At 48.0% G+C, this 27819-nt stretch overlaps 1 protein-coding gene across 2 annotated transcripts in view; it reads right to left on the reverse strand.

The window, feature by feature from the left end:
- Positions 1–27819, reverse strand: part of CSTPP1 (centriolar satellite-associated tubulin polyglutamylase complex regulator 1) — a 186485-nt gene that overhangs the window by 4036 nt on the left and 154630 nt on the right. For both annotated transcript variants that reach the window (XM_060157711.1, XM_060157710.1), the window contains 3 exons: positions 18593–18677; positions 2364–2449; positions 204–399 (listed from right to left, as the gene is read on the reverse strand). In XM_060157711.1, coding sequence (XP_060013694.1) covers positions 204–399; positions 2364–2449; positions 18593–18677 — 367 coding nt within the window. The remainder of the gene's footprint in view (positions 1–203; positions 400–2363; positions 2450–18592; positions 18678–27819) is intronic.

Raw genomic sequence — 27819 nt, forward strand, 5'->3', positions numbered from 1 at the left:
AAAGCAATCCTTCCTGTGAGCCACCTGGGAAGACTTTCAGTCAACAGCCTGGACTGGGGGCAAATGGCACTGTTCTAATTTATACTATGACCATCAAGGGCCTAAAAGCCCTGGGCCAGTCAGAACAGCCTGCTGGAGATCTGTTCTGGGCCAGGAGCCTGCAATCCTGGGGCTGAGGTGGGGTCTGCGTGCCCATTTCTCACCTGTACTTGTGCCGGTCACACAAGTTCTCCAGGCACTGGTAGAACAGTGACGCCTCCACGCCCTCCAGCATGCTGGCCTCGCCCAAGGTAGGCCGCTGGCGGTGCTGCCCACTGGATGACGTCGGCACAATCACCGTATTGGGGTTCTTGCCTGACAGCAGGTCCTGATAGATGGCAGCCACGCTCTCCAGGAATTCTGGGTACAGGAGTAGAGGGGCACAGGTCAGGCAGGGATGACACACTTGGTCCCCTCACAGTGCCCTCCCTTCTCTGTGTGTTAGCTCAGCTCCACACCAGCCTCAGTCCTCAGCGCACAGTGTCCTGGGAGCAGGGGCCCTCGGCCTCATGTGACCCCTACACTCATGAGAGATGACACTAATATGTGTTTCAGCTCAAATGTCCCCTCCTCTGGCAGTTGTTCCTAGACCAGGTGAGACCCCCTGTTACATCCTTTCATGCACCCTGTACTCCTCTGTAGTGCTTATCCAGTGAGGGGTTTTCTGTGTAACTACTTGTTCACTCTGTCTCCTTGCTGGAACGGAATATCTTGCATAAAGGCCTGGATCATGCCTTGTCAGCCTTCCTGTTCCAGCACCTAGCACTGTGCCCGGCACATAGAAAATGCTATAAATATTTCTGAAAATTTTTGAAAGGGGCTTCCCCGGTGGCGCAGTGGTTGAGAGTCCGCCTGCCGATGCAGGGGACACGGGTTCGTGCCCCGGCCCGGGAAGATCCCACATGCCACGGAGCGGCTGGGCCCATGAGCCATGGCCACTGAGCCTGCGCGTCCTGAGCCTGTGCTCCGCAACGGGAGAGGCCACAACAGTGAAAGGCCCGCGTACCGCAAAAAAAAAAAAAAAAAAAAAATTTTGAACGGTGAACGTGTGCACAGTCCTGCTGGTAAGCCCATCTTGTGAGCCACACGCCTCTCTGACTCAAGAAAGCAGGTTGGAATACCAGAGAGAAAGCTTGCAAGCTGCTCATTTATTAAACATTTGAATTTGTTTTCAAATGTTAGTAGCTGAGCCCTCGTAGGTAAGCAGAGACTTATGGCCCATCTCCCCGCTGCTGCCCCATCCTGGGACCGCTGTGAGGAGAGCCCTGACAGGCAGCCAAGGGAAGAGGGTCTCCACACGTGGCGGCTCCTTCTCTAGGGCCCAAGAAACTTCAGAGAAATGGGAAATGGACACCTGGAGCTGCTAAGAGCAGGTGGCGAGACCCCAGGCTCCAGCCCCTGCCTGACCAGGCCCTTGGGCCGCCATCAGGAAAACAGAATGTGGCGCCTGAGTGAGGCCAGGGCTGGCTGGGGCCACCCGTTGGCAGGAAGGCCACGTCCAGGCTCCAAGGACAGCCTTCTGTTTACTGGAATAGCCTGTTTTAAACAAGTTTGTTTATGGACATAGCCAGCAGTTTCTAAATCCAACATTCCATTTGATGTTGCTGTGTGTGAGCTGCTGGGCACTGGCGTTCATTCATCTATTTTTATTCCACCTGAGCCCAGAAGGTATTTAAGGGCACAGCTGGTGAGCACTGGGGAGCAGGGTGGGAGTGTGAGAGAGGACTGGCGTGCGCTTATTGAAAGCTGTGTGGGTGGAAAATGTGTGCTCACACATCTGAGTCAGGGCCCAGGGAGAGACCCCCGATCGCAGTGACACAGCAGAGTGGCTGAGCGCACTGGCTGTGGAGTGGGCCCTCTGCAGGTCTGGGCTCCACCCCCATAAGCGCGGTGTCTCTGGCAGCTTTACCTCTGTCGGCTTCTCTCTTAAAGGACCTACCTCTCAGGGCTGCTGTAAGGATTAAGGTGCTCAGTGCTATGCCTGGCACACAGTAAGTTTTCGATAGTGAATTTATCGGGTGTTGTTCCAATAGTGTGTATTGTTGTTACTGTCATTATCACTTAAACTGATGTGTTGCGCTGCTGGCTGGAAGCACTGCAGTTTCCTATGTCTTGAGGAGGCTGAGGGAGTCGGCTCTGCAGACTGAATCTTGTGACCACCAGCAAGAACTAGGCATCCTGCTGGTGGGTGACCAGCTGTGAAGCACACCACGGAGGGAGGAGGGGAGAAGTGCACGCGCCGGGCACACCGATGGAAAGGGCAACAGGGTAGGAGAGGGCACATGGTCCTGACAGGAGCCGCAGGGGTCCTGGGAGACTCTCACCTGAGTAGTAAAACTGGATCTGGAAGGCAAAAAGGAAATCTGAAAAAGACATCAAGCAGTCCATGGCGTCGTCCATGAGCACAATCCTGAGGGGGGAAGAGAGAGAAAATATGAGAGGATGCGTGTACGTGTGTGTCTGGGGGAGCATTCGAGCGAGCTGTCCCTGGGGATCCAGTCTCCCTTGGGACAGCAAGACACTGGGGAGAGGGCTCCCCCAGACAAGGTCCTCCCGGTCACGCCACTTCTCCATCGTTTGGACTCTCACCAAACTGAACTGAAGCGGGAGGCAGGCTCCCGCTTCAGTGTCCGTGGCACCAGCTGGAGGATGGGACGTGGGTGGGTGCTGACAAGGGGAGGGGGTGCAGCTGCGACGCAAAAAGAACAGCCAAGAGGTTTACAGGGGTCTTGGCAAGTGGCACTGAGACTTAATGAGCTACCAAGGGCCCTCAGAACGGCTACAGGCGCCTCCGTGCTGGGACACAGCTGGCACAAAGAGCAGAGGGTGCCGCTTGGGGTCTGCACTTGAGAGGGTCCAAGAACACACCCCATCCTGCGGCGCTGCGGGTCCTCCACGCACGCCGTTCGCTCTCACAAGCTGGCCACCTCCTGCTGTCTGCTCTCTCTACCCCTCCGCCTGCGCGCTCACCTCGCAGGAAGAAAACCATGTGACCACTAAAGGGCTCAGACCAAGGCCACGTTCATACTCTGCTCAGGGCCTCACTGGACAGGACAGGAAGAGAAGGAAGTTAGCACTCGCTGGACTCCATCCATGTGCCAGGCAGGGTGCCAAACTCACCTGCTGATGGGAAGCTGGGCCCCCCCATCTGTTTCTTTTCTTTGTTGTTTTTTGTTTTGGCTGTGCTGTGTGGCATATGGGATCTTAGCTCCCCGACCAGGGATCGAACCCGCACCCCCAGCAGTGGAAGCACAGAGTCCTGACCACTGGACCACCAGGGAAGTACCCGCCCCCACCTCCCCATCTGTTTTTGACTGGGCCCTATCTTTCCTTTAAAAACAAAAAACCTTTTATTTTGCTCTCTCGTGCATTTTTCTAATTCTCTCTCCACCTCCCTGGGTCCGAGAATCCCCAGACTGGCAACTGGATCAGCTCCAGAGAGAGCAGGCATTGCTCACCTCTGGGGAAGGGGCTTTAGAGAGAATATAATGTGAGCAGTGCCCCTGGAATTGTGCCAGGCAGCTGCCCTGGTTTCAGGTCTCCCCGAAGCAAGCAATGGTTCCTACCTCTAGTCTTCAGTTGTAATAATGGTAACGATAGAAACAGGCCATACTGACTGAGTACTTACTTCATGGCAGGCACGGTATAAGGTATTTTACTTATATTAATTAAAATTTATCCCACAACAATCCTATGAGGTAGGTCTTGTTGATTATTCCCATTTTACAGGTGAAGAGATTAAGTCTCAGAGCAGTCAGCTTGCTGAGGTCGCACAGCTGGTGAATTTGCTCTACACGTCATGTACTTACTTTCTACTAGGTCTCACTGCCTCTTTTAAAATAAAGATACAGAATATGAACACTTGCACTTTAATTCTTAGTTTATTAGCTGCCTAACTTATCTTTTTTCTTCTCACCTATATCTTAGGGCCTTAACTGTTTCTCATGTATCTCCTGGGGAAGACAAAAGCTGCCTCAACTACCAGAATTCAACATTAAAACTCCAGCTTGGAAAAAAATTCAAGGCCAGAGTGGGAGGACGCAATGCTGCCAACGGCCACAGGAGGGCGTCCTGGTCTCTCCGGCAGAGGCTCCTAGGCCCAAGCGTTGAGCCGTTGGCAAGGTAGTTACCCCGTTTCTCATAACCTCAGGCAGGCGAAAGGGAAGAGAGGGGGCACAAAGCCCAGATTCTGATATCTGGATGGGGAGAGAGAGGTAGAGAGAGGGCAGGTAGTAGGGACTGGGTGACAGAGACACCCAAACTACAGAGGAAGAGTGAGCTCTCCCAGAGCCCCAGGGAGGAGGAGCCACCAGCACCTCCAAGTCGTTCCTTCCCAGGCTCACAGGGAAGGAAAGGCCCCAGAGGAGAGAAGGCAGTGACGTCTCCTTCCTGCCCCGCTCCCAGGACAGCTGAGAACCCGAATGGCCTGAAGTTAATTGCTAGGGAAGAGTGCCGGGCTGAGAACACCCCCAAGCAGGAAACCACGAAGGGAACCAAAGCCTTTGAAGGTGTTGCATGGCTCCTCTCGGTTTATCATCAACCCGGGACCTGGTGCTCCTGTTTATAGCAGTTACGTCCATTTACAATTTCTCTCTTTACCTATTTATTCATTCATTTCATACAGATGGTCCCCGACTTACGATGGCTCAACTTAGGTTTTTTGGCTTTACAATGGTGTGAAAGCAAGACGAATTTGGTAGAAACCATGTTTTGAATTTTAAATCTTGATCTTTCCCTGGCCTAGCGATGCGCAGGACATACTCCCTCGTGATGCTGGGCGGTGGCAGCTCCCGGTCAGCTACACGGTCACCAGGGTGGACACAGACAGCCATTCTGTACCAGACTACCATTCTGTTTCTCACTTTCAGTACAGTGTTCAATCAATTACATAAGAGAGTCAACACTTTATTATAAAATAGGCTTTGTGTTAGATGATTTTGTTCAACTGTAGGCTGATGTAAGTGTTCTGAGCACATTTAAGGTAGGCTGGGCTAAGCTATGATCTTTGGTAGGTTAGGCGTAAAAACGCATTTTTGACTTGATATTTTCAACTTAAAACAGGTTTATCAGGACATAACCCCATTGAAACTCGAGGAAGATCTGTATTGCAATATAATTCAAATACCATAAAATTCACCCTTTAAAAGCGTACAGTGGGGCTTCCCTGGTGGCGCAGTGGTTGAGAGTCCGCCTGACGATGCAGGGGACACGGGTTCGTGTCCCGGTCCGGGAAGATTCCACATACCGCGGAGCGGCTGGGCCCGTGAGCCATGGCCGCTGAGCCTGCGCGTCCGGAGCCTGTGCTCCGCAACGGGAGAGGCCACAACAGTGAGAGGCCAGCGTACCACACACACACACACAAAAGTGTACAGTATTTTTTAGTACATTCACAAACTTGCACAATCATCACCACCGTTTAATTCCAGAAGTTGTAATTCTTGCTGATCGTCATGCTCCTGAGACAGGCCCTGCCACGCCAGGGCTTCCAGCCAATTGCCATAAGCATCTTCCTCTCCCAGCAGCAGCCAGGACTGGCAGCTGCAAGCCGGGCCCGCCCTTCCAGCCCCGGCCCGGCTGCAGCTTTCTGTGGGCAGCCATTCTTGACTAGGAACGGTAGCTCCCTCTTTTGAGAGGGTGGCAGCGGTCTCCGTGGGAGCGGGGCGACCCTGCGTGTGCTCTGGTTTTGGGCCCTGCTTCTCGGTGGGCCGAGACTCAGAGTGGTCAGGAGGCACCAGCAGGCTAGCTGGGGGAGGCACACGGGCAGCAGGGGCTTTCTTTCTGAGGGACAGGTGGCTGGGATCCCGGCAGCACCTGTGCCTGGGACTGAGGGGTTTTCTTGATTGCAAGCAATGAGACTGGCTGCCCGAGAAGCCGATTGGATCTCAGCTGCCATTAACAGCAACACTCCTCTGCTCAGCCAGAAACTGGAGTCCTCCTGACATCCTGGAAACTCCCTTCCTTGCCTGCCCCACATCAGTCAGTCACCGGGTCCTATCAATCCTCTTCTGGACATTTCTCTTGCATCTGTCTACTTCTTTCCACCTCCACAGCCCCCGTCCAACGCCCACCTCCACCTCTGCTTCCTGGACAACGGAACGACCTCCTACCCAGTTTTCTGCAACACTCTTGCCTGCTTCTAATTGAGTGTCCATACTGTGGTCAGAAGGATCTTCCAAACGTGAATTTGACCATCTTACAACTCTGTTTGAAACCCTTCCTGGGCTTCCCATTGCCCTTAGAGCAAAGTCTCCCATCCTTATCCTGGCTTATGAGCCTGCATGACCTGCCCTCTGCCTCCGCTCACCTTTCTAGACTCATCGGAGGCCCCAGGCAGGGTCCCTCACGATGTTCCAGCCACACAGATGCTTCAGTTCTTCCTTCCTCCTGCCCCCCATGCCCTTCTCCTCACCGACCTGATTGATGCCTCCTCACTCTTCGGGGTGCAGCCACAGAGCACCCCTTTGGGAAGGCGAGGGTAGGCCTCCCTGCTCTGGCTTCCACAGTTCTCTGTGACCCCCTCACACTGTTCGTGTCTGTCTTTGCCCCAGGACTATAAGATCCACCAAGTTACACCTCTGTCTCTCTGTTTGCTGCCTGACTCAAGTGCCAGTGTGGTGCAGGGCACACAGTAGGCACTCGGTAAGTATTTGTTGAATGAAGGAAAGCATGAACAAATGACTACGAGAGGCTGCGGTATTCCCTCTTCTCTTCCCCTGGCAAGGCGACATCTGGATCCTACATCCAGCTCTGGACAGTCCATTTAAGGGGAATGAACTAGAGTCACGGAATAGGGAGGTCAGCGTGGTGGAGTCTGCACACCAGGATATCAGACAAATGACTGCCTTTAGCTCCTTTAGCCTGGAAGAGAAGATGAAGGAGGAAGTGAGGCCGAGGCCCGACTCCTGAAGGGCTGCCTCTGAGGGAGATGTCACAGGATCTAGAGTTTGGCTCTAGAAGACTTGAAGATGCTCATCTCTGGGATTATGGCTGCTTTGTGAGGGAGTGAGCCGCTTGTTGCTGGAGATATTCAAGCAGAATACTTCCCGAAAGTATGAAAGAGCTCCTTCTAGCCCTGAGAGAGTGTCATCCCAAGGGTGGACAGAACTAACAGCTTCTCCTGTTAATGCGGGTTCTGCTGGGGGGAAAGTTTGCTGTTCAGAGGACCATCGCTGCAGAAAAGTCTGAAAGACTTACAAAAAGGTGCTTTTAGAAACATCATATGCTGCATTGTCCATCTCCAGACTGATGCTCTGACCCATAAAAGTTCTGGGCATCTGGCATTGGAGTCTTGGCAGAACTGTGGGAAAAGGCAGGCACGGGGCTACAGGTCTGTCTTTGCCTTTGGTGACAGGGCCAACCCCAGGCTGTAGGCCCTACAACCCACCCACAGCTGCTCCACCCTGAACTCAAACTTGTCAGCAGCCCCCGAGGGCTCAAGAGGAGTTTCTTGAAGACAGGTCATCCACGTGTGCTGTTTTCCAGTTGACGGCAGTTGGCTCAAAACCCCTTCCTGCCAGAGGCCTCCTGCTGGCCTGCCGGCTGCCTCTGACACCTGCAGGAGACAGGCCGCCCCTGCTTTGAAGTGGAGCCAGCAGGAAGCTGCTGCCAACGAGAGTCTGTGCACATCCACTGGATCGTGGAGGAATCCCTGCCGGCCAGGCCTCAGGGCTAGAGAGAGGAACTCCGGGGACAAGTAAAGGCACTCTAGCTCAGGTTGGCTCTGAGCAGAACCATGTGAAGGGTGGAGTCCAGGGCAGCGACTGGAATGGAGAAAGAGCACTTGGCAGGGTCTGAGCTACTCCCAAGGGGGCTGGCCGTGCTCTCACTCCCATGCTGACTTCCAACAGCTGGGATGGGCTGGCTGGCTGGAGTTAAGTGGGTGCCAAGGAAGCAAACAGCTTTCAGTCCGAACCTACTGACTTACCAGCTTCCTATTCCCCCTTAAGGGTCAGTATCTCTGGTCTAGTGGCATGAGCTGTACCTGTTTTTGTGTGTGTGTGTGCAGTTCTGGGTTAGCGGCCCTGGGATCAAATCCCAGCTCTAGAACTGACTGGCCAAGTTACCTTTTCTTGGGCGAGTTATGTTTTCTCCTGGAGTTTCAGTTTCCTCATCTGTAAAGAGGGGATGATTATAGTTCCTCTTGCACGGGATTCTTGTGAAGACTCAACATGGTGATATACTGTGCCTATTGTTTATTATATACGAGTAATCACTCAAAATAAGTGTTAGCTGCTACCAATAAGTGTTCTAGCTGGTTTCAGGTGATGGAAGGGCTCAAAATAGCAAATAAAAATATAGCTCAGAGGAAGTAGGTGCTGCCAGCACCCGGCAGGGCAGAGGCTCTCAGGCGGAAGCTAGCTATCCTGTTTCAAGTCCACTTTTGGGGGAAGCCAGGCCAAAGCCAGGGCCAGGAAGAACGCTTCCATGACTGCACTTCCTTTGGGAGGTCACATGAGCAGCGTCTTTCATGGGTGCAGCTGAAGCGTGTCTCCGAGTCTGTCTGGGATCCCGGGACACCTCTGTGGACTATGTCTTAAAGTCAGGGCCATGAGTGAGGATGAAACTACACCCTGGCCACCTTCTCCAGGTGGTGTCAGGGTTTCCTGTGACACTTCCTCAGGGTTGCCCCTCTTCTGGACTGTGTCAGAGGCACCCTTGTGCCTCACAAGCTGCCTCCAAGTTCAGGCCCTCAGAGCAGCATGGGGTGTCCAGGTCATGGCTCTCCCTGGGCTCTGGCCTGCATCTCCAGGGGGTCCCAATCCCACCTGCCCTGTGGTGCCTGAGAAGCTGGATCCAGAGAGTGTGGGAAGCAGCAACAACTACAGCAACACGGTATTCGTTAAGGCCTTACTTGGTCAGCGCCATACATCTGTCATTGCATTTTCTTCTCACGTTAATCCTATGAGGTGAGATCGGTGGATATCTTTACCGCGAACATGGAGGTTCAGAATCCTGACCAGGGTCTCAAGGCAGAAGCAAAAGAGCTGTAATTCAAACACAGGCCCCTCTGACGCTAACCACAGTTCCCAGGCCACTGCAGCTGCTTCCAGTAAGAAGTGGCAATAACACCTCCTGCCGGTGGCGCTGTCCCTCCTCCCACCCTTGGTGTAGAGCCGTGGCCCCCAGGAGGGCTGGAGGCTTAGGCCCGGATACTGCTTCTTCCCTCTAGACACCGTGAAGGCTCCGCTTGGCCACTTCAGCTCCATTATCCTGGTCTCTCCCAAGAAGCTTTACAGACGGTGGGGGTGGGGGAATGTTCCATGATCTTAGGATAAAAACCCAAATCCAGTGCATGGCCTGTGAGGCCCTCTCTTCTCCCAGTCCCCAAACTCCTCAAACTCCAGGCCCACTGACTCCCCAGTTCCCCTAGGTCCTCACTGGAAAAAGAGGGGCTTCTTTCCAGGCTGCTTACTTTCCCTAGACGGCCTTTCCCTCTCCCTGCTCCCTACCTAAATCCTACCCACGCTTTTCACTTTATTTTTTACTTTTTTGGCTGCATTGGGTCTTTGTTGCTGTGCCCGGGCTTTCTCTAGTTGCGGTGAGTGGGGGCTACTCTTCGTTGTGGTGTGCGGGCTTCTCATTGCGGTGGCTTCTCTTGTTGTGGAGCACGGGCTCTAGGCATGTGGGCTCAGTAGTTGTGGCTCGCGGGCTCTAGAGTGCAGGCTCAGTAGTTGTGGTGCACAGGCTTAGTTGCTCTGCGGCATGTGGGATCTTCCCGGACCATGGCTCGAACCTGTGTCCCCTGCATTGGCAGGAGGATTCTTAACCACTGTGCCACCAGGGAAGTCCCCTTTTCACTTTAAATAAAATATTTAAAACGTCAAAAAAATTACACAGACTAACATAACAAACATTTGTATACCCACTAGCTAACTTCATCAAAACTTCACATTTTGCCACCCTTGCTTCAATGTTTAAAAGCTTTGTAAAATATTACACATATAGATTAAAACACCTGGACACCTGGACACCCTCCCTCATCCCCTTCCTCTACCCTCCTCCTCAGAGATCGTCACTGGGGCTTGAGGGCTTAGCATTCATTCATTTAAACTTGGGCTTGGCATCCCTCCCATGTTTCCATACTACATTAACTCACACAAATGTCTACATTGTTAAAATATTATATAACTTTGTTTTGCTTGTTCTCAGACTCTATGCATCATTTGGTAACTTGACATTTTGAGATTTATCAGTGCTGATGCATATATATCTCCCTGCATTCATTTTAGCTGCTCTATAGATTTCCACAGAATGGAGATAGCACACTTTGTCCTTTCTACTGCATAGGGACGGGCAGAGGGTTCCATTGGTAGCGATTACAAATAATGCTGCATGTCTCCTTATAACCAGGCACACGTCTTGAACTTTTTAAGATGTGCCCAAATTGCTTCAAAGTGATTATACCAATTTACACTACCACTAGCAGTTTAGGAGAGTTCCCACTGTCCCACATTCTCACCAATACTTGTATTATCTCACTTTAAAATTTTTGCCAATTTGATGACTGTGAAGTGATATCTCAATTTAATTGGCATTTCCTTGATACCAGTGAGTTTGGCCATGAAGATATGCCCAAATGTTTATTAATTGTTAGGGTTTTCTCTTCTATATATTATCTGTTTGTATCTTTGGACTGTTTTTCTACTGAGGTTCTTCATCTTTTTCTTATTGATTTGTAGGAGTTCTTCATAAGCAATTCTTTTTTTTTAATAGCTTTTAACTCTTTTTTTAAAAAAATATTTATTTAATTTATTTATTTATTTGGCTGGGCTGCACCAGGTCTTAAACTTAGTTCCTGCACGCAGGATCTTCATTGCCGCGTGCAGGATCTTCGTTGCGGCGTGCGGGATCTTTGTAGTTGTGGTGTGCAGGAACTTAGTTGTGGCATGTGGGATCTAGTTCTCTGACCAGGGATCAAACCCAGTCCCCCTGCACTGGGAGCGCGGAGTCTTAGCCACTGGACCACCAGGGAAGTCCCCCATAAACCATTCTTGAGACTAAAAAACTCTGCAGACTAATCTGTTGTTAGTTACATATGTAATAAATATCTTCTAGTCACTGGCTTGTCTTTCAACTTTGTTTACAGCATCTTTTGTTGAATAGAAAATTTTAATCTTAATTCTCCGGTAGTCCTGCGGGTTAGGGTTCAACACTTGCATCGCTGTGGCTAGGGTTCACTTTGCCATCAGGGAATTCGTGCTTCCTAGCAGATACTTCCCCTTTCTCTAGAATGTCAGCTCCACGAGGGCAGGGGCTTGGTTTTGTTCACTGCTCTGTCCTCAGCACCTGGAAGAGTGCCTGGCACAGAACAGGCACTCTCCATGAACACTGGCTGAATGATTGAATAAGTGAATGCAATTCTGCTTGTGGTCAGTTTATCAACCTTGTCCACTGGGCTTGGGCTTTAAGAATTTTTATCTTGTTTTAAGAATTTTTTAACTACCTGGTGGCCATAAAAACATTTTCTCCTAATCTCTTTTAAGAGTATTACGGTTTTGCATTTTACACTTAGGTCTGTAATCTATGTGAAATTGACTTCTGAATATGGTCTGAAGTAGGGAGCTAATTTTATTTTATCGTATGTGGATAAACTGTCGACTGAAAAAAACATGCACAACGTGAGAGTTTTGAGTTAAGTTTTATTTGGGGCAAAATGAGGACTACGGCCTGGGAGATAGCATATCAGATAGCTCTGAGAAACTGCTCTGGAGAGGTAGGGGGGAAGGTTGGTATATATGTGATTTTGGTGAAGGGGACGTACATGCAATCCAGCACACATTTTTGCAGAAGGCTGTCACTAGTCTTGTGAAGTTTACTGCTGGTCATGAGGACAGGTGTCTCCATTAATGATTTTAATGCCTTTTCAGGTATGAGGAGATGCAAGAATTGGGCTCGTAAAATCTTCCCTTGAAAATATCTAACTATCTGGGACTTCCCTGGCGGTCCAGTGGTTAAGACTCTGCGCTTCCACTGCAGGGGGCATGGGTTTGATCCCTGGTTGGGGAAGATCCCACATGCAGCATGGCCAAAAAAAAAAAAAAAAATCTAACTATCTGAAGGCCTGTTCTGCCATTTTTCCCCAGAGCACACAGCGCTTCATTCCTGATCTCCGCTCTGAATCCCACTCAGGGTGTGTTGAAGGTCAGCGGCTGTAGTGGCTTAATCCTTGTAAAGGCAGATGGCAAGTTCCAAATTTTTAGTTGGCATTATGATGGCCTTATAATCAGTCCTAGTAGTTGATAGGGCAAATTCATCTCTTATTAATCCTTCAGGTCTCAGGTTCAACATCTCTGTTTTATGGACAAGTTTTTCATGATTCCCCAGGTTAGGCTGGGTATCCTGTTTATATGTTCCTATAGCACTTAGCTCTTCGTTTATTTAATGTCTGCTGCTCTGTCAGTTTGTAAGTTCTTCCAGGGCTGGAGCAACATTGTCATAGCCCCTCCACAAGCACGACTGGCAATATAACAGGCACTCAATAAATATTTGGTAAATGAAAGAATGGGGAGGGAAAGGATAGTCTGTTTAGGTGAAAGACCTTTGGGGCAACAGTGACACTGTCAGATGGCAGGTCAGATCTGGGGAGGAGATCTATGCAGGATGATATTGCAGAGGAGAAGCATAAAGAAAGACATCAAGAGAGCATAAAGCTGTATCTTCAGGGCACGGCATCAGGTCTGGCAGAGGGTAGATGTTCAGTAAACATTTGAAAAATGAATATAGGAATGAAGTATCACTCCCCACTTACTAATTATAATTATATTCTTTAAAAATAGGTAAGGGAGGGATTTTCCTGGTGGTCCAGTGGTTAAGAATCCATCTTGCAATGCAGGGGACGCTGGTTTGATCCATGGTCGGGGGATGAAGATCCCACATGCCATGGGGCAGCTGAGCCCATGAGCCACAACTAGCAAGCCCACGCACCACAACTAGAGAAAGGCCTGAGTACCGCAACAAAGAGCTCGCATGCTAGAACGAAAGATCCTGCGTGCCGCAACTAAGGCCTGATGCAGCCTAAATAATGCAGCCTAAATAAATAAATAAATAATAGGTAAGGGAATTCCCTGGCGGTCCAGTGGTTAGGACTCTGTGCTCTCACTGCCAAGGGCACGGGTTCAATCCCTGTTCGGGAACTAAAATCCCACAAGCCACACAGTGCGGCCAAAAAAACAAAACAAAACAAACAAAAAAAGACTTTGTGACAGGTATTTTACATGCATTATCTCATTAAATCCTAAAAACACTCTATGAGGCAGGTGCTATTATATTTCCATTTTAAAGATGAAGAAATTGAGGCTCAGAGGAGTTGCTCAAGGTCACAAGCCTATGAGTGAAGGAAGTGAGATTTGAACCCAGGGCTGTCTGGCTCCAGCACCTGAGTCCTACACCATTAGGCCATTCAACCTTTGTGATATAGGGACCAGCTGAAAAATGACTCTCTTAAATGGAGGTGACTTGTTAGGTCTAAAACTAGATTCCTTAGAGGAGTTTATGTGCTTTTGAAGCACTATATGTATTCAGCATATAACCATGATAAAAGAGCTTTTCCTGTTAAACATATATTACTCACTAGGAAATCTGGCTTTAAGTTAGGGAGAAGTGAGTTAGTGTTTCAGATGACAAGAGTGAGAAGGAAAAGCAATTCCTTTTAATGCAATCAATTCTAAAATGCCAGAAAGACGTTGGCATGCAATGCTCTAAAGTGGTTCTCAAAGTGTGGTCCCAGACCATGAGCATCACCTAAGAACCTATAAGGAATATGGATTCTTGAGCCCCACCTCAGACCCACTGAACTCTGAGCATGGGGCTGGGCCATCGCGGTTTAGTAAGTCCTGCAGGTGATTCTGATTCACACTCAAGTTGGAGAACCACTGCTTTAAATCTTCACCCTTGGAGGGAAGCTTCCCACCCCTGTGTCATTTGGGCCTTGAATGGATTACAGGTGTGATGGTCCCCCCGGCCCAGGAGGGAGGAGACACAGGCAGTCCTGTCTTTACCCTACTTTTTGTTATATATTATTTTCTGAACTTTGTGAAGGGAAAAAAGGCCAGAAACCACTGCCTTAGGGAACCCAGGAACTTCTCACTTATTTAATTTTTTAATTGAAGTATAGTTCATTTACAGTGTTGTGCTAATTTCTGCTGTACAGCAAAGTGACTGTTATACACATATATACATTCTTTTTTAATATTTTTTTCCACTATGGTTTATCCCAGGAGGTTGGATATAGTTCCCTGCACTATACAGTAGGACCTCGTTACTTATCTATTCTAAATGTAATAGTTTGGGACTTCCCTGGTGGGTCAGTGTTTAAGAATCTGCCTGCCAATGCAGGGGACATGGGTTCGATCCCTGGTCCAGGAAGATCCCACATGCCACAGAGCAACCAAGCTCGTGTGCCACAACTACTGAGCCCACATGCCGCAACTACTGAAGGCTGTGCACTCTAGGGCCCACGTGCCACAACTACTGAGCCCGTGTGCTGCAACTACTGAAGCCTGTGCGCCTAGAGCCTGTGTTCCGCAACAAGAGAAGCCACCGGAATGAGAAGCCCACGCACCACAATGAAGAGTAGCCCCGGGGCTTCCCTGGTGGTGGAATGGTTGAGAGTCCGCCTGCCGATGCAGGGGACGCGGGTTCGTGCCCTGGTCTGGGAAGATCCCACATGCCGCGGAGCGGCTGGGCCCGTGAGCCATGGCCGCTGAGCCTGCGCGTCCGGAGCCTGTGCTCCGCAACGGGAGAGGCCACAACAGTGAGAGGTCCGCGTACCGCAAAAAAAAAAAAAAAAAAAGAGTAGCCCTGGCTCGCCGCAACTAGGGAAAGCCCAATGCAGAAAGCCCAAAGCCAATGAAGACCCAATGCAGCCAAAATAAATAAATAAATAAATAAATAAAACCAAACAAATAAATAAATGTGATAGTTTGCATCTACTAACCCCAGTCTCCCAGTCCATCCCTCTCCCTCCCCCGCTCCCTCTTGGCAACCACAAATCTGCTCTCTATGTCTGACTTCTCACTTATTTAAAAAAATCTGGTAATAACAATAATACTAACATTATTTTAACAGCAGAAATTATTATTTATTGGATTATATAATGTGCTAAGCAATTTACATATAATTTTTTGTTGAAATCTTACAACCGCCCTGAGTTAGTTATTATTATTAGCCCCATTTTACAGATAGGGGAACAGGGCTTGTAGAAGTTAAGAGAGATCCTCAAGGTCATCCAGTTAATAGAGCACAGGTGGTGTGTACACCCAGGTCTTTCTAACCCTATGATGCCTGTGCTCTTAAAGGTCAAGGTTAATACCACTGCTTCTAACATTGCTCTGTGCCAGGCATTATTTTAAGCACATTATATGCTTCTTCGATTATTCCCACTTTACAAATGAGGAAACTGAGGCTCAAAGAAATTAAATAACTTTCCCAAGGGCACAAGCTGGTAAATTGTGGAACCAGGGTTTGAACTCAAGAATTCTGGCTCTAGTTGAATGTTCTTAACCGTCAGAAAAGCCTCCCAGTCCTTGGAGACAGAGAAGCTATGGTGACCACTTAGGGATAAAATTACTTAACGACTCCCACTGCTGCAGGAGTGTGTGCGGTGGAGGGGATCTCTGGCTGGGCGCTGTCATGGAGTCTATTTGCTCTTTGCTCTCCTGTTTCCGGCTCACACCTGCCGCTCCGGGGCCTGGCCACGGTGCTGGCCGCACGTAAGTCAGGCGCATGTGGAGCTGCTCTGCCGCTGAACAGGCTCTGGCGTACAGCTGCCTGTGGATTACATTCTTTTACGCGCACAGCATCAGAGACTGGAGCCTCCTCCTGCGGCCTGTCCCCAGACCTCAGGGCCATGAGTACAGTGAGACCAGCAGTGAGACAGGAGAGGGCAGTGCCTCTTCCAGCTAGAGTAACTGCCTTGGAGGCCTAACCACCCCCATTTGCAGTTCTGGTCAGAAGCGTGGGTTTGTGTGTGAGGAAGTTGGGATCCTGACCTTCAGGACAAGATGATAATAGCTTAAACAATCAGAGGGCACTTTCTGGGATGTATGCAATTTTTCCACACACACACCAGCTGGAGTGGAGTGAGGAAAGCAGGGCACTGGGGAGGCAGGGTTGACACAAAAGCCTGGGTCCCGAGTTCATCTCTAATTTTGTAGCCAGTATCCTGAGGCTCACCTGGGGCCCTTCTGTTGTTGATACTGGCATCCCCATCATCCCCTCACATTCCCTGCTATTGACATGGACTGGTTACCTTGCTTCCTCTTTCTCAAATGGAAAGGTCTGAAGTTTCTATTGAACAGTAGGCCTCTTGCGGAGGAGGTAAGCTTCTGACACAGCTAGGGGAATGCCACTCCAGAAGCCCCTTGGTATCAATAATTGTACGAATCTGTGGATCTTAGAGGGTTCTATTCCTTCTAGTCTAATCTTGCCATGCTTACACACATCAGATTGTTTGGAAGGGTCTGGGAGATGGGTGGGGCAAATGCAAAAACGGGGCTGGTGGGGTTGAAAATCATACAGAAGGCTCACCCTCACACTCGCCCGCTACCTTTCAGGAGTGGGACAGGAGGACGGAGGCTGCTGTGCAGTGACAGAAACCAAGGTGATGTGACACACAGTGGTGGCAGGCCGTGATCGGTACCCAAGGGATCCACTTCTAAATCAAATGGCAAGCTCCTTGAGGGGCAGGAACTATATGTTATTCATCACTGTACCCCTAATATGCAGAATAGATCCTGGCACAAAATTGGCACTCAAGAAATATTTGATGAAAGGAAGTACTGAGACCTGCTACAATGTGGATGGACCTTGAAAACAAGGCTAAGTGAAAGAAACCAGTCACAAAGGACCACCATATATCATATGATCCCATTTATTTATTTTATTTTATTTTTTTGTGTGTTTGTTTGTTTTGCGGTACGCGGGCCTCTCACTGTTGTGGCCTCTCCCGTTGCGGAGCACAGGCTCCGGACGCGCAGGCTCAGCGGCCATGGCTCACGGGCCCAGCCGCTCCGCGACACGTGGGATCTTCCCGGACTGGGGCACGAACCCGCGTCCCCTACATCGGCAGGCGGACCCTCAACCACTGCACCACCAGGGAAGCCCGATCCCATTTATTTTAAATGTCTAGAATAGGCAAATATATAGAGACAGAGTGTGGTTGTCTAGAGCTAGGGAGGATGGGGGGATTGGGGAGTAATGGCTAAGAGGTGCTGGATTTCTTGGTGGGGTAGTTAAAATGCTCTAAAATTGACTGTGGTGATGGATGTGAATATACAGTTGACACTTGAACAACCTGGGTTTCAACTACACAGGTCCACTTATATGTGGATTTTTTTTCAACAGCAAATACGCAATCTGCGGTTGGTTGAACCTGCAGGTGCTAAACCCACGGATGCAGAGCCATGTATATGGAGGTACTGTGTATATGGAGAGCTGACTGTAAGTTATACTTGGATTTTCCACTGCACAGAGGGTCGGTGCCCCTAAGCCCCTCCCTGTTCGCTAGTCAACTCTACTCTGTAAATATACTTGACTAATTGATTTAGGGAAGCTGGGCATTTAAAAAATTATTATTTAGATTTTACTTTTTTAGAGCAGTTTTAGGTTCACAGTGAAATTGAGGGGAAGGTGCAGGGATTTCCCATATACCTCCTGCCTCCACACGTGCTCAGCCTCCCCCAGATCAACATCCCCCACCAATGGTACCTTTGTTACAATCGTTGAACCTACATTGAGACATCATCACCCAAAGTCCACAGTTTAGATTTACGATTCACTCTTGGTGTTGTACATTCTATGGATCTGGACAAATGTCTAATGACACGTATCTGTCATATATGATATAATACAGAGTATTTTCCTAAAAATCCTCTGCTCTGGCATTTTTCAGAAAACAAGATTTTTGCTATACTTCCACTTGCTGCCTTAGCTCAGGTTTTCAGTTAAATAAGTAAAAGTTAACTGAGGCATAGCCCAACGACCTCATCTGGTTAAAAAATGTGAATGACAGTGAAACCAAACACAGAAATTAGAGGGTTCTAACTATTTCTACCAAGTCTTCCTGGTTCTGCACTAATCTTGAAAACCTTCTTTTAGCATAAGTAATACAATTTATCCCTCCCTCAATTGGGCTTTATCACCTTCATGTTTTCCAGTCTCGAACTTCAACCCCCTTTATTACAAGTCGCTGTCAAACTTGCCCCATATTTCCTCAGAATTTCCTCTAGGGATATTTCTTTGTGTATGTGCCTGTGTGTGTGTGTGTGTGTGTGTGTGTGTGTTTGCCTCTTCGTCTCACCACCTCCCAACTCTATCTGCAGACCATAAAACTCCCCACAGAAACCACCAAAGATCATTTGGTTTCCATTTGGAAATGCAGAAAGTATTATGTTTTTGGGCAAATCCCAAATAGACCCCTCTCCAAATGCCAGTTTTTTCCCTATCAGTTTCATTCTCCCCTAATGGTATGTTTGTTTGTATACAGTTCAGGTTTCTCTCAGAAGCCTGGGCCAAAGAGGGGGCTGAGTTGACTTCAAAAGCCCAGGAGACATACCTGGCTGCTTTCTGAGTGAGCTCCAGCGGGAAATCCGGGCACAGTAATTGCAGCAAGCAGTGATATTCCCTCATGGTCAGCAAATCTGGAATGGAAATGGATAGGAACACATTAGGTCTCTGCATGTGAAGTCACTGCTGTCTTTTTGATCATTTCATGGTTTTCAGACCTACTCTCAGTAGATCTGCTCTTTTAAAGGTGAGTCAGTGTTAAGGCTGCATTAGCCACTAACCCTCCAAGGGTGAGATTTTAAGATCAATATTTCTACAAAGTTTTTCCTGGATGGGAGGCACCCAGCTACAACATTTTGGCCAAAGGAGCTTCACTGGTTTGAAAGATGGTCGGGTAAGAAGGGGGAATTAGAGGGGTACCTTCATTAGCCTTCTTATGTATGCAAATCCACAAGAATGAGTGATTTCAGAGCTTGCTAAGTTTGCTGAAATTCTCTGGCATGGTAACATTCACCACAACATGTCCAGAGACCATTCACAGAACATCTGCAAGCAGTATTAAGACAAATGCAGTCTTGCAACGTATGGAGGAGAAGAATACAGCATAGCAACCCACAGACCTTCTTACTCTGTCATCCAGTACTGTGCAGGCTGGCTCCTTTTGGATGGCTGCACACAAATCTGGTCATGCTATTCTAGGAAGCCAAGACCAAGGTCCAAGATATACAATCTAGGCAACCAAGTGACTCCTGATATACAGAAGCAGTGTTTTGGGAGAGATGAGCCAGGATGAGGCTCTGTGACCCAGTAGAAAACCCAGAGAGGTAAATCTCAGGGGGGTTTATAGAATGCCAAGGGAGAGGAAATACACTGGTGTTTAAAAGTTGTTTTGTTACTGCATGTCCCAAAGCCAAGAGATTTTAGATCAGTCAGGCAGCTGCCATCCACAAGTATTCCATATACCGAAGCATTTCAAATATGGAACGACGTGCTGATGGTAAAGCAAGATCAAGCAACCCAGAAGTCCTCCTAACTGGGAGCATGAGTGAGAGGAGGGAATCCAGAGGGCATGGCCACATTTGGGGAATGAAGATGATGATCACAGGCACTGGGTTTCTTTGGACCTAAGTTAGCTCAAGCCACAGGAATCCAGATCTCCTGTCCCTGATAGTTTGGTTGATGCGTTTCCAAGATAAAAACCCCAAATCCCCAGGGACAGGCCTGGGTTCCTACTACTTTTTCATCAAGGCTCAATTCAAGGTGGGGGCATAGAGTTAGACTAACCACACTGCCAAAGTCAGGGACACCAAAGCGACAGACTCAGCGTCAATGTAGGTCAAAGGATCAAGATGGCTTTTGCGGCCTTCGTCTTGGCCACAATGGGGTGTGCACTTTCCTCTCCTCACTCGCCTGACCTAGGGCACAGCCTAGTAGGAGGTTTTGTTCTTCAAGGGAAGGAGTAATAGCCACTTGTGGGCTCGCAGACTTGGGGTGAGGGACAGGAAAGATGAAAGGGAGAAAAGCCACTGAATCTAATATGTTCCCACTTTATTCTCACTTCAAAACCCCCTGTATAGAGAGAAGTGAGTTCTGGCAGGAACTAAATAAAGTAAAGTTCTATCTTTGAATCATTAATGCTTTTTTTCCTTTCTTTCTTAAAATTAATTAATTAATTAATCTATTTATTTTGGCTGCACCCAGTCTTAGCTGCAGCACGCGGGATCTTTATTGTGGCATGTGGGATCTTTAGTTGCAGCACGTGGGATCTTTAGTTGCGTCATGAGGGCTTCTTAGTTGTGGCATGCATGCGGGATCTTAGTTCCCTGACCACGGATTGAACCCAGGCCCCCTGCATTGGGAGCTTGGAGTCTTACCTACTGGACCACAAGGTAGTCCCCATTAATGCTCTTCTAGGCTAAGATTTGGTGGATGGATCTGATACCATTCTTAGGGGGGGTCAAAGTATTTCACAGTTATTCATATTTATCCCCCAAATTATCTACAAGATATCCTCGGGAAGACAAACAGGGTAAAGGAAAATGAGAAGCCGAGAGAGTTGTATGACCCCCTTATTCAATCAAGAAAGACAGTGCTGGAAATCGATCTCAGCCTCCTGGTTTCCAGACCCTCAGCTCTCTTTTAGGTTCTTGATGATATTCTAACTCATGTGCTTCAAATACTTGCTTCCTAAGCGTAGAAGAATGATTTACAAAAATAATTTTGTACTTCTCCAATGCAACAACAGTTCTTGGAAATACTAAATACATCAGAAAAACAGAATACATCCTGTTCACCACTTCTGGAACTTGACTATCCCCAATGTAAAGTGAGGAAGATAGTCAGATAAAGAGATGAACGGGAAGTGCAGGCAGATAAACAACTTTGGCCAGTTTAATTGTGGAAGACAGCAGTTCTATTAAAGTAGAAGTAGGATAATATCAAGGCCAGATAATTTCAAGGGAGAGGCATCTGCCACTTGGAGACACTCCTGGGTTGTACAGTGGGTATTTGGGAGAATGGTGAGCACTAAGTGTTGTTCCAAAATCAGAACACTGATGAACAAATGGGAGCTGTCCTCCTCCTGTCCCCCTGGCTTGGGTGCAAATCTTGGCTCTGCAATTTCCCAGGTATGCAACCTTGGGCAAACTGCTCAATCTCTCTAAATCTCAGTTTTTCATCCGTAAAATGGGAATGATGACACCCACCTTTCAGGGTTGAAGTCAAGATCAAAAAAGATGATGTCAATAAAGTACTCAGCAGAATGTCTAGAACATAGTAACACCAAACAACAGGAGCTATTTGGTTTTGTTTTTAACTCCTGGGGGCAAAGGCAGGAGAGGAGGAAGGTGCTTCTTGCTGAGTGTAAATGCTTAAACCCCTTTAAAGTTTTTCTGCCTTGAAAATTCAGTCAGATTGCTTGAGCCGAACCTGGTTTTGAAGACTCTTCTGCAGTCTGCATTCATTTAATGCCTCCTCCGTTCCCAACAAGCCAGCGGTCTCCCCAGCTCCAGAGGCTCACACTCAGGCATTGGTTAACCCTAAATGCTCCTGCCTATTTTGGGTCCTTTGGTTCTAAGAGCTCTCCAAGATCTCAAAGATCTGCCTTCCAGGCAGCCCTTGGTGCTTCAGGAATAACAGTAGTGAGACTGACTAGTCACTGAGCTCTGTGCTCAGGCTTTGAATTAGCTCACTTAACCTTCACAACAACCTCACAAAGTAGACTCTAGACTCTGGCATTCCCAGCCACATTTCACAGATGAGGGCGTGGAGGCATAGAGAGATGAAATCATCTGGTAAGTGAGTAGAGAAGGGTCCAGAGCCTGGGGGACAGGAAGGGGACTTGGCTTCCCAGAGCAAGATCCTAGGCTGGGGTCTAAGGGCTGGATGGGCTTAATTAACGATAATAATACTAACAGTTAACATTTACTGAGCACTTACTATGGGCCAGACACTGATCTTCCAAGGGTTTTACCTGTGCCATCTCATCTTATCTAATCTTCACTATGGTTATTCCCATTTCACAGACAAAAACTCAGATCATGCTTAACTGCTGGAACTGGAATTCAAACTCTGGCAGTCTGGCTCCAAAGTTTACCCAACTAACATTTTCCGCACCTTGATCTTATCAACGGTAATGTGTGAAGGCTTAATAGCTTGTTCTCCTCCCCAAACAAACTGCAGGAACTAAATAGCTCCAGGTGAACTGGATCAAGGAGACAATTCAAGTGAACTGGGATTTTTTCATGTAAGAAATTAAGTCTGAAAGGTTCTAATTACTGTCAACAGGAAAGACTGCAGCTCCAGCACCACAGCCTTTGCTGAGCCGGAGGCCATGGGAAGGTGGGGGATGAGTACACCTGTGCTGGTGGCTACATGGCCATTTCTCATCCCCGCCCACCTGCCGGTGCTCTCCATCCTGGCAGGTGCAGGGAAGGTAAGCGGTGTGTACCAACAGATGCCTTCTCTAAAGGAATCCCCCCACAATTAGGAAAGCTTCAGCCAGCAGGTCCTGAAAGTTCAAAGGCAAAGACATAAGACGACTTTGGTATAAGATCAAAATCAGAACACTCCCCACAAATTGGTGCTACTCTTTTTGTGGGTGGTCAGAGCTGTTAAATTTTCTTATTCTAAACCTTGTAATAGTCCCATTGACTGTGTGGCTCTGGACCAGAGGTTTCTACACCCTCAATCCTACCATCTCAGGAGGCAGCACAGTACAGCATTGTGGCCCATAGCATGGACTTTAGAGTTAGACTGCCTGGGTCCAAATCCAAGCTTTGCCACTGATTTCAAATTACTGACCTTTAAGTGCTCTATGCCTCAGTTTCCCCATCTATAAAGTGGGTATAATGGTGGTACCAACATCATTCAGTTGTTGTGAGCTAATGTTAAGAACTAAGAATAGGGCTTCCCTGGTGGTGCAGTGGTTGAGAGTCCGCCTGCCGATGCAGGGGACACGGGTTCGTGTCCCGGTTTGGGAAGATCCCACATGCCGCGGAGCGGCTGGGCCCGTGAGCCATGGCCGCTGAGCCTGCGCATCCGGAGCCTGTGTTCCGCAATGGGAGAGGCCACAACAGTGAGAGGCCCGTGTACCTCAAAAAAAAAAAAAAAAAAGAACTAAGAATAATAGCCCATCATAAGTGCTCTGTTAGTATTTGCTGTTATTATTTTAGAAATAAAGAAACTAGGGTTTCTTTAAGGTTAATTACTTTTTCAAGGAGACAGAACTAGTAAGAGGAGGGAGGACTGAGATTCAGACATATGCCTGTCTAGCTCCAAAGGTCCTGCAAGTTCTACTCTAGCAGGTGTGATCTGGCTGGTTAGTGGGAGACTTGACTTCTGATGATAGGATTGTTTATGCCAGGCAATTGACAAACTTTACATCTAAGTTAAAGACTTATTGGGTTGACCAAAAAGTTCGTTTGGGTTTTTCTGTAACATTTTATGGAAAAACCCGAACGAACATTTTGGCCAACCCAGTATCTAAGTTAAACATACAGATACCCTCCAGTTGGGCAGGGCAGTTGTGTTAGTGCAGAGCGCAGACTATGTAATCAGATGACCTGGCTTCAAAACCTGGCCTCCACTACCTACCACCAGTATGACTTGGATAAGTTAGACAATTTTTCTGAACCTTGGTTTCCTCTTAGAAATGTGACTAATCACAGTACCTACCTAGTGTGATTGTTGTAAAAATCAAATGAGGTAATTTGTATATAAGGAACTTTTCTGAAAAATTAGCAAAATGCTCAATAAATGGGAGAATTATTTAATAATTATTAACTGGTTAAAACTTGAAGTCCTGAAATTAAGGCATCTTTGGCCTGAACGAAAGCCCTCAGCACAAGGCCTGGCATACAGTAGTAAATATCTGTTGAAGGAATGATTGAATAAAAACATGCACCGCACAGTGACCCAGATGAAAATTCGGAGGGACGAGTTTCTGGTCACTGTGTGAACACAGAGATGGGGGATCTCCAGGCACAGGAGGCATGACTGTAAGTTCAGGGCAGTGTGAGGAGGTGCCGGGAGCTGTAAAGTGCTGAAAATGGAAAACGTCCTGGTTGGTAGGTACCACAGCTCTCAGTGAACTCAATACATTATGGAAGGCGTAACTACATTCCGTGGCCTTGCTGACTCCCAGCACTTTCTTATCAAGTGCTCAGTCCAATCAACTCGAGTATTTATTTTCATTGGAATAGATCACCAATTTTACCGTGAAAATCAGAAGCCGCCTAGGGTTTACTTCTTAGTGATTCACTTTACTACTGTTACAACTCTAGCTGGAGTTTTGAATACTGGAGTTTTCAAGATAACCAATCCCTGACTCAAAGTATTCTTTTCCTGGCTAGCCCTACTCTAATCCTAGAGAGTGATGGATTATTATTGGATGGATGGATTATTATTGGATGGATTATGATTGGATGGATTATAGTGAGGTTATTTGGCTAAGAAAAGTAATCTTGTCACAAATTACTGAGGCCCAATATATTCAAGGGCTAACTCGTTCTCACTTCCTCCTTTCTTGGAAAAGGAGGATTGAAGACCTTCTCTTATCTTTTCTACATCTGGTCTGCCTTCTTGCTGTGGAAATTCTGGTCTGAAGCTCTGTGGGGGTAGCCTAGTCATCTCTACATCCTCCTCTCAGACCACCACACGTGTCCACACGTTTGCTCAGAAGAACTGCGGCAGTGTGTGGTTGAAGATTCAGATGCTTCCTGCTCTTCCTAGGAAATGGTGCCTTTTCCAGGGTCAGAGTGGTGTCACTAAAAGAGACCAGTGGAGGAGTGCCAGATGGAAGGAATGAGGGCCATACCTTTGTTCCTTACTCAGAGAAGCCTTCCCCAAAGCCTGAATCAAGGGTTTTTACCTCCAAAACTCTGGAGGATGAACTGGGGTTTACTCTGAGTTCATTTGCATGACTGCCTTCATGCTGAGGGCTGAGTGAGCTAGTGCTGAGACTGGAGCTGGAGATAATGAAATGCTACCAAGCCACGGAGAATCCCAGAGGACTGGACAACCTCTAGTTGGTTGGCTGCATGATCTCAACAGGAACTACCACAGAGGCCAGAGAACACCACAGTCCATGAGTGGACTCTCCAATTTTCAGCTGCAATTGTTTTTATATACTTTTATGCAGGGGTTGTGAAGGCTCATTCCAAATGACACTCACCCCCAGCCAGGCCGCCCTGCCAAGAGATGCTCGGAAGGACATGGATAATTCAGGGCATGACCATACCACCCCTTCCTTTCCCCAGGGCACTGAGGCTTTGGTACCAGTCCACAGCTGAGTAAATATCTCAGTGCTACTCTGCAAGGAGGGGAAGGGAGAGAGGGAGAGTTGGGGGAGGGGAGAGGAAGGAGGCAGACATCTGACGGCTTCACTCCCCACGTGGCACTTGGTACCAAAAGTCACAGGAAGATTGCTCACATCCTAGGGCCATGTTCCTGTCAAGCAAAACCCCCAAAGAAGAGCAGACTGTGTTCTTCAATTTTATGTTCTTTGACAGCACTGTTGTTTTATATTGTAAATGGAGGAAAATGATAATTAGTTTACTGAAAGGGAAATGATTTTATAAAAGGAATGAGAAGCAATGGCTTCCAATGACACCTGTGGGGTCATTATTAACGCTATCCTTTGCCAACTCATTACTCCCCAGAGTATGTGTAGTGTGTTCAAACAGGGGCAGAAAGCCAGACTCTTTAGTTTTTATATTTGATTATGACTAAGCCCAACATCAAGTGACTATTACTTTTTGGCCAGTATATATGTTCTAGGCAAAGCACTAAATCAGATATAATAACAATTTCATGGCAATTTTTAGAATGAATAAAAGAAACTCCCCAGGAACTGTTTATATTATACAAAGGTTTAAAGAAATGTGAGCATTTCTATCAGGGTCTGAAAATTCTTCCCCAGGGATTGTGTGTGGCACATAATGGCAATCTGATCGGGTTTTGGGGCTAACCATGGCCATCTCTAGCCACCACTGTGGGACTGAACCAGTGGGCTGGGCTGATATGTAAGAACCCTCTATACTGTGTATACACCTTGGGGTGTTACCCTCTCTTCTGTACATCCTGATAGGCTCCTGAGAGTTGGAGGACCAAGGCAAGGCTTGGTTCTGGGGGGAGGCACTGTCTTAGACAGCTTTGATAACATGAAACACAACAGGCCGCCCATGCCCAGGGTGGGAAGCCACGTGGCATTGTGGAAGGAGCCCCCGCCAGGAGGAAAGAAAGTCCCTCTTCAGTAGCAACAGGGCTAGCTACTCTGGCACAGGCACACAGTCTCCTGACAGTTTACAGAGGAAGGGAGGCAGCTTTGGACACTAAAATGTAGAGCAGGATCTTGGCACCATAAGCGCCCAAAGGGCCCAGCAGCCCATCGAGGAAGTTATTTCAAGCCTAGCATTGCACTACCATTTGCACTCTGATCCAGAGACCAACTAGTCCAGCCCTATCAGGTGTTGCTCCTTCACATTTTTGTTTGGAAATGGGAGGATAGGGTGTGCACTTTGAAGCAGAGATTTCAGAGCTAAGGTGCTGTAACAGAGCTAAGGATAATTTTTATCCAGGAAGAAGCAGGTGCTGCTGTAACCTCCTGTGACCTGCTCCTGTTCTTAACTGAACAGAAACGGCCAAACAGGCACAAGAGCTGGACAATGAACTTCATTCCCGCCTCACAGGAAGTAAAGGTGAGAGGAAAATCCTGCCCTCTCGGTGGTGGTGTATCTGGAATACCTCACTCAATTTTTGAAACAGAGGCAGCATTTTAAAAAGAACTTGGTCTGAGTTCTGCAAAGAACTACTTACATGATACTGGCCACAGGTTTTCTGGACCTCCATTTTCTCACCTATAAAATAAGGATGTCGTGGTATGTGAGGGCTGAACAAAATTTTTGAACAGGTATACTTTTTGGAAGGTTTTTTTTTTTTTGCTGTACCGCACGGCATGCAGGATCTTAGTTCTCCGACCATGGATAGAACCCGGGCCTCCTGCAGTGGAAGCATGGATTCTTAACCACTGGACCGCCAGGGAAGTCCCTAAACAGATATACTTTTTAAAAATGGCAATTTTATAAGGAACCTTAATGTATAACATAGATAAAAACAAACCTCTTCTTACCCAACTTTGTCCTCAATAGCCTTCACTGAGGCTAGAGGTGCGGGGATGAGGAAGCTGCGGGAGAAGGCCTGAGGCACTGCTTTAAACTCTGGGCTCTATAGAGGACCGTTTAAAAACCACTGGCCCGGGACATCCCTGGTGGCGCAGTGGTTAAGAATCCGCCTGCCAACGAAGGGTTCGATCCCTGGTCTGGGAAGGTCCCACATGCTGCAGAGCAACTAAGCCTGTGCGCCACAGCTACTGAGCCTGTGCTCTAGAGCCTGTGAGCCACAACTACTGAGCCCATGTGCCACAACTACTGAAGTCCGCGTGCCTAGAGCCCGTGCTCTGCAACAAGAGAAGCCACTGCAATGAGAAGCCCGCGCACCACAACGAAGAGTAGTCCCCGCTCGCCGCAACTACAGGAAGCCCATGCACAGCAACGAAGACCCAACGCAGCCAAAAATAAATAAATAAAAAATAAATAAATTTATAAAACAAAAAACAATCTGCCTGCCAATGAAGGGGACACGGGTTTGATCCCTGGTCTGGGAAGATCCCACATGCCGTGGAGCAACTAAGCCCGTGCGCCACAACTACTGAGCCTGTGCTCTAGAGCCCGCGAACCACAACTACTGAGTCCGAGCGCGCTGCAACTACTGAAGTCC

The sequence above is a fragment of the Lagenorhynchus albirostris genome, chromosome 9, assembly GCF_949774975.1.
Source record: "Lagenorhynchus albirostris chromosome 9, mLagAlb1.1, whole genome shotgun sequence".
Classification (NCBI taxonomy): domain Eukaryota; kingdom Metazoa; phylum Chordata; class Mammalia; order Artiodactyla; family Delphinidae; genus Lagenorhynchus; species Lagenorhynchus albirostris.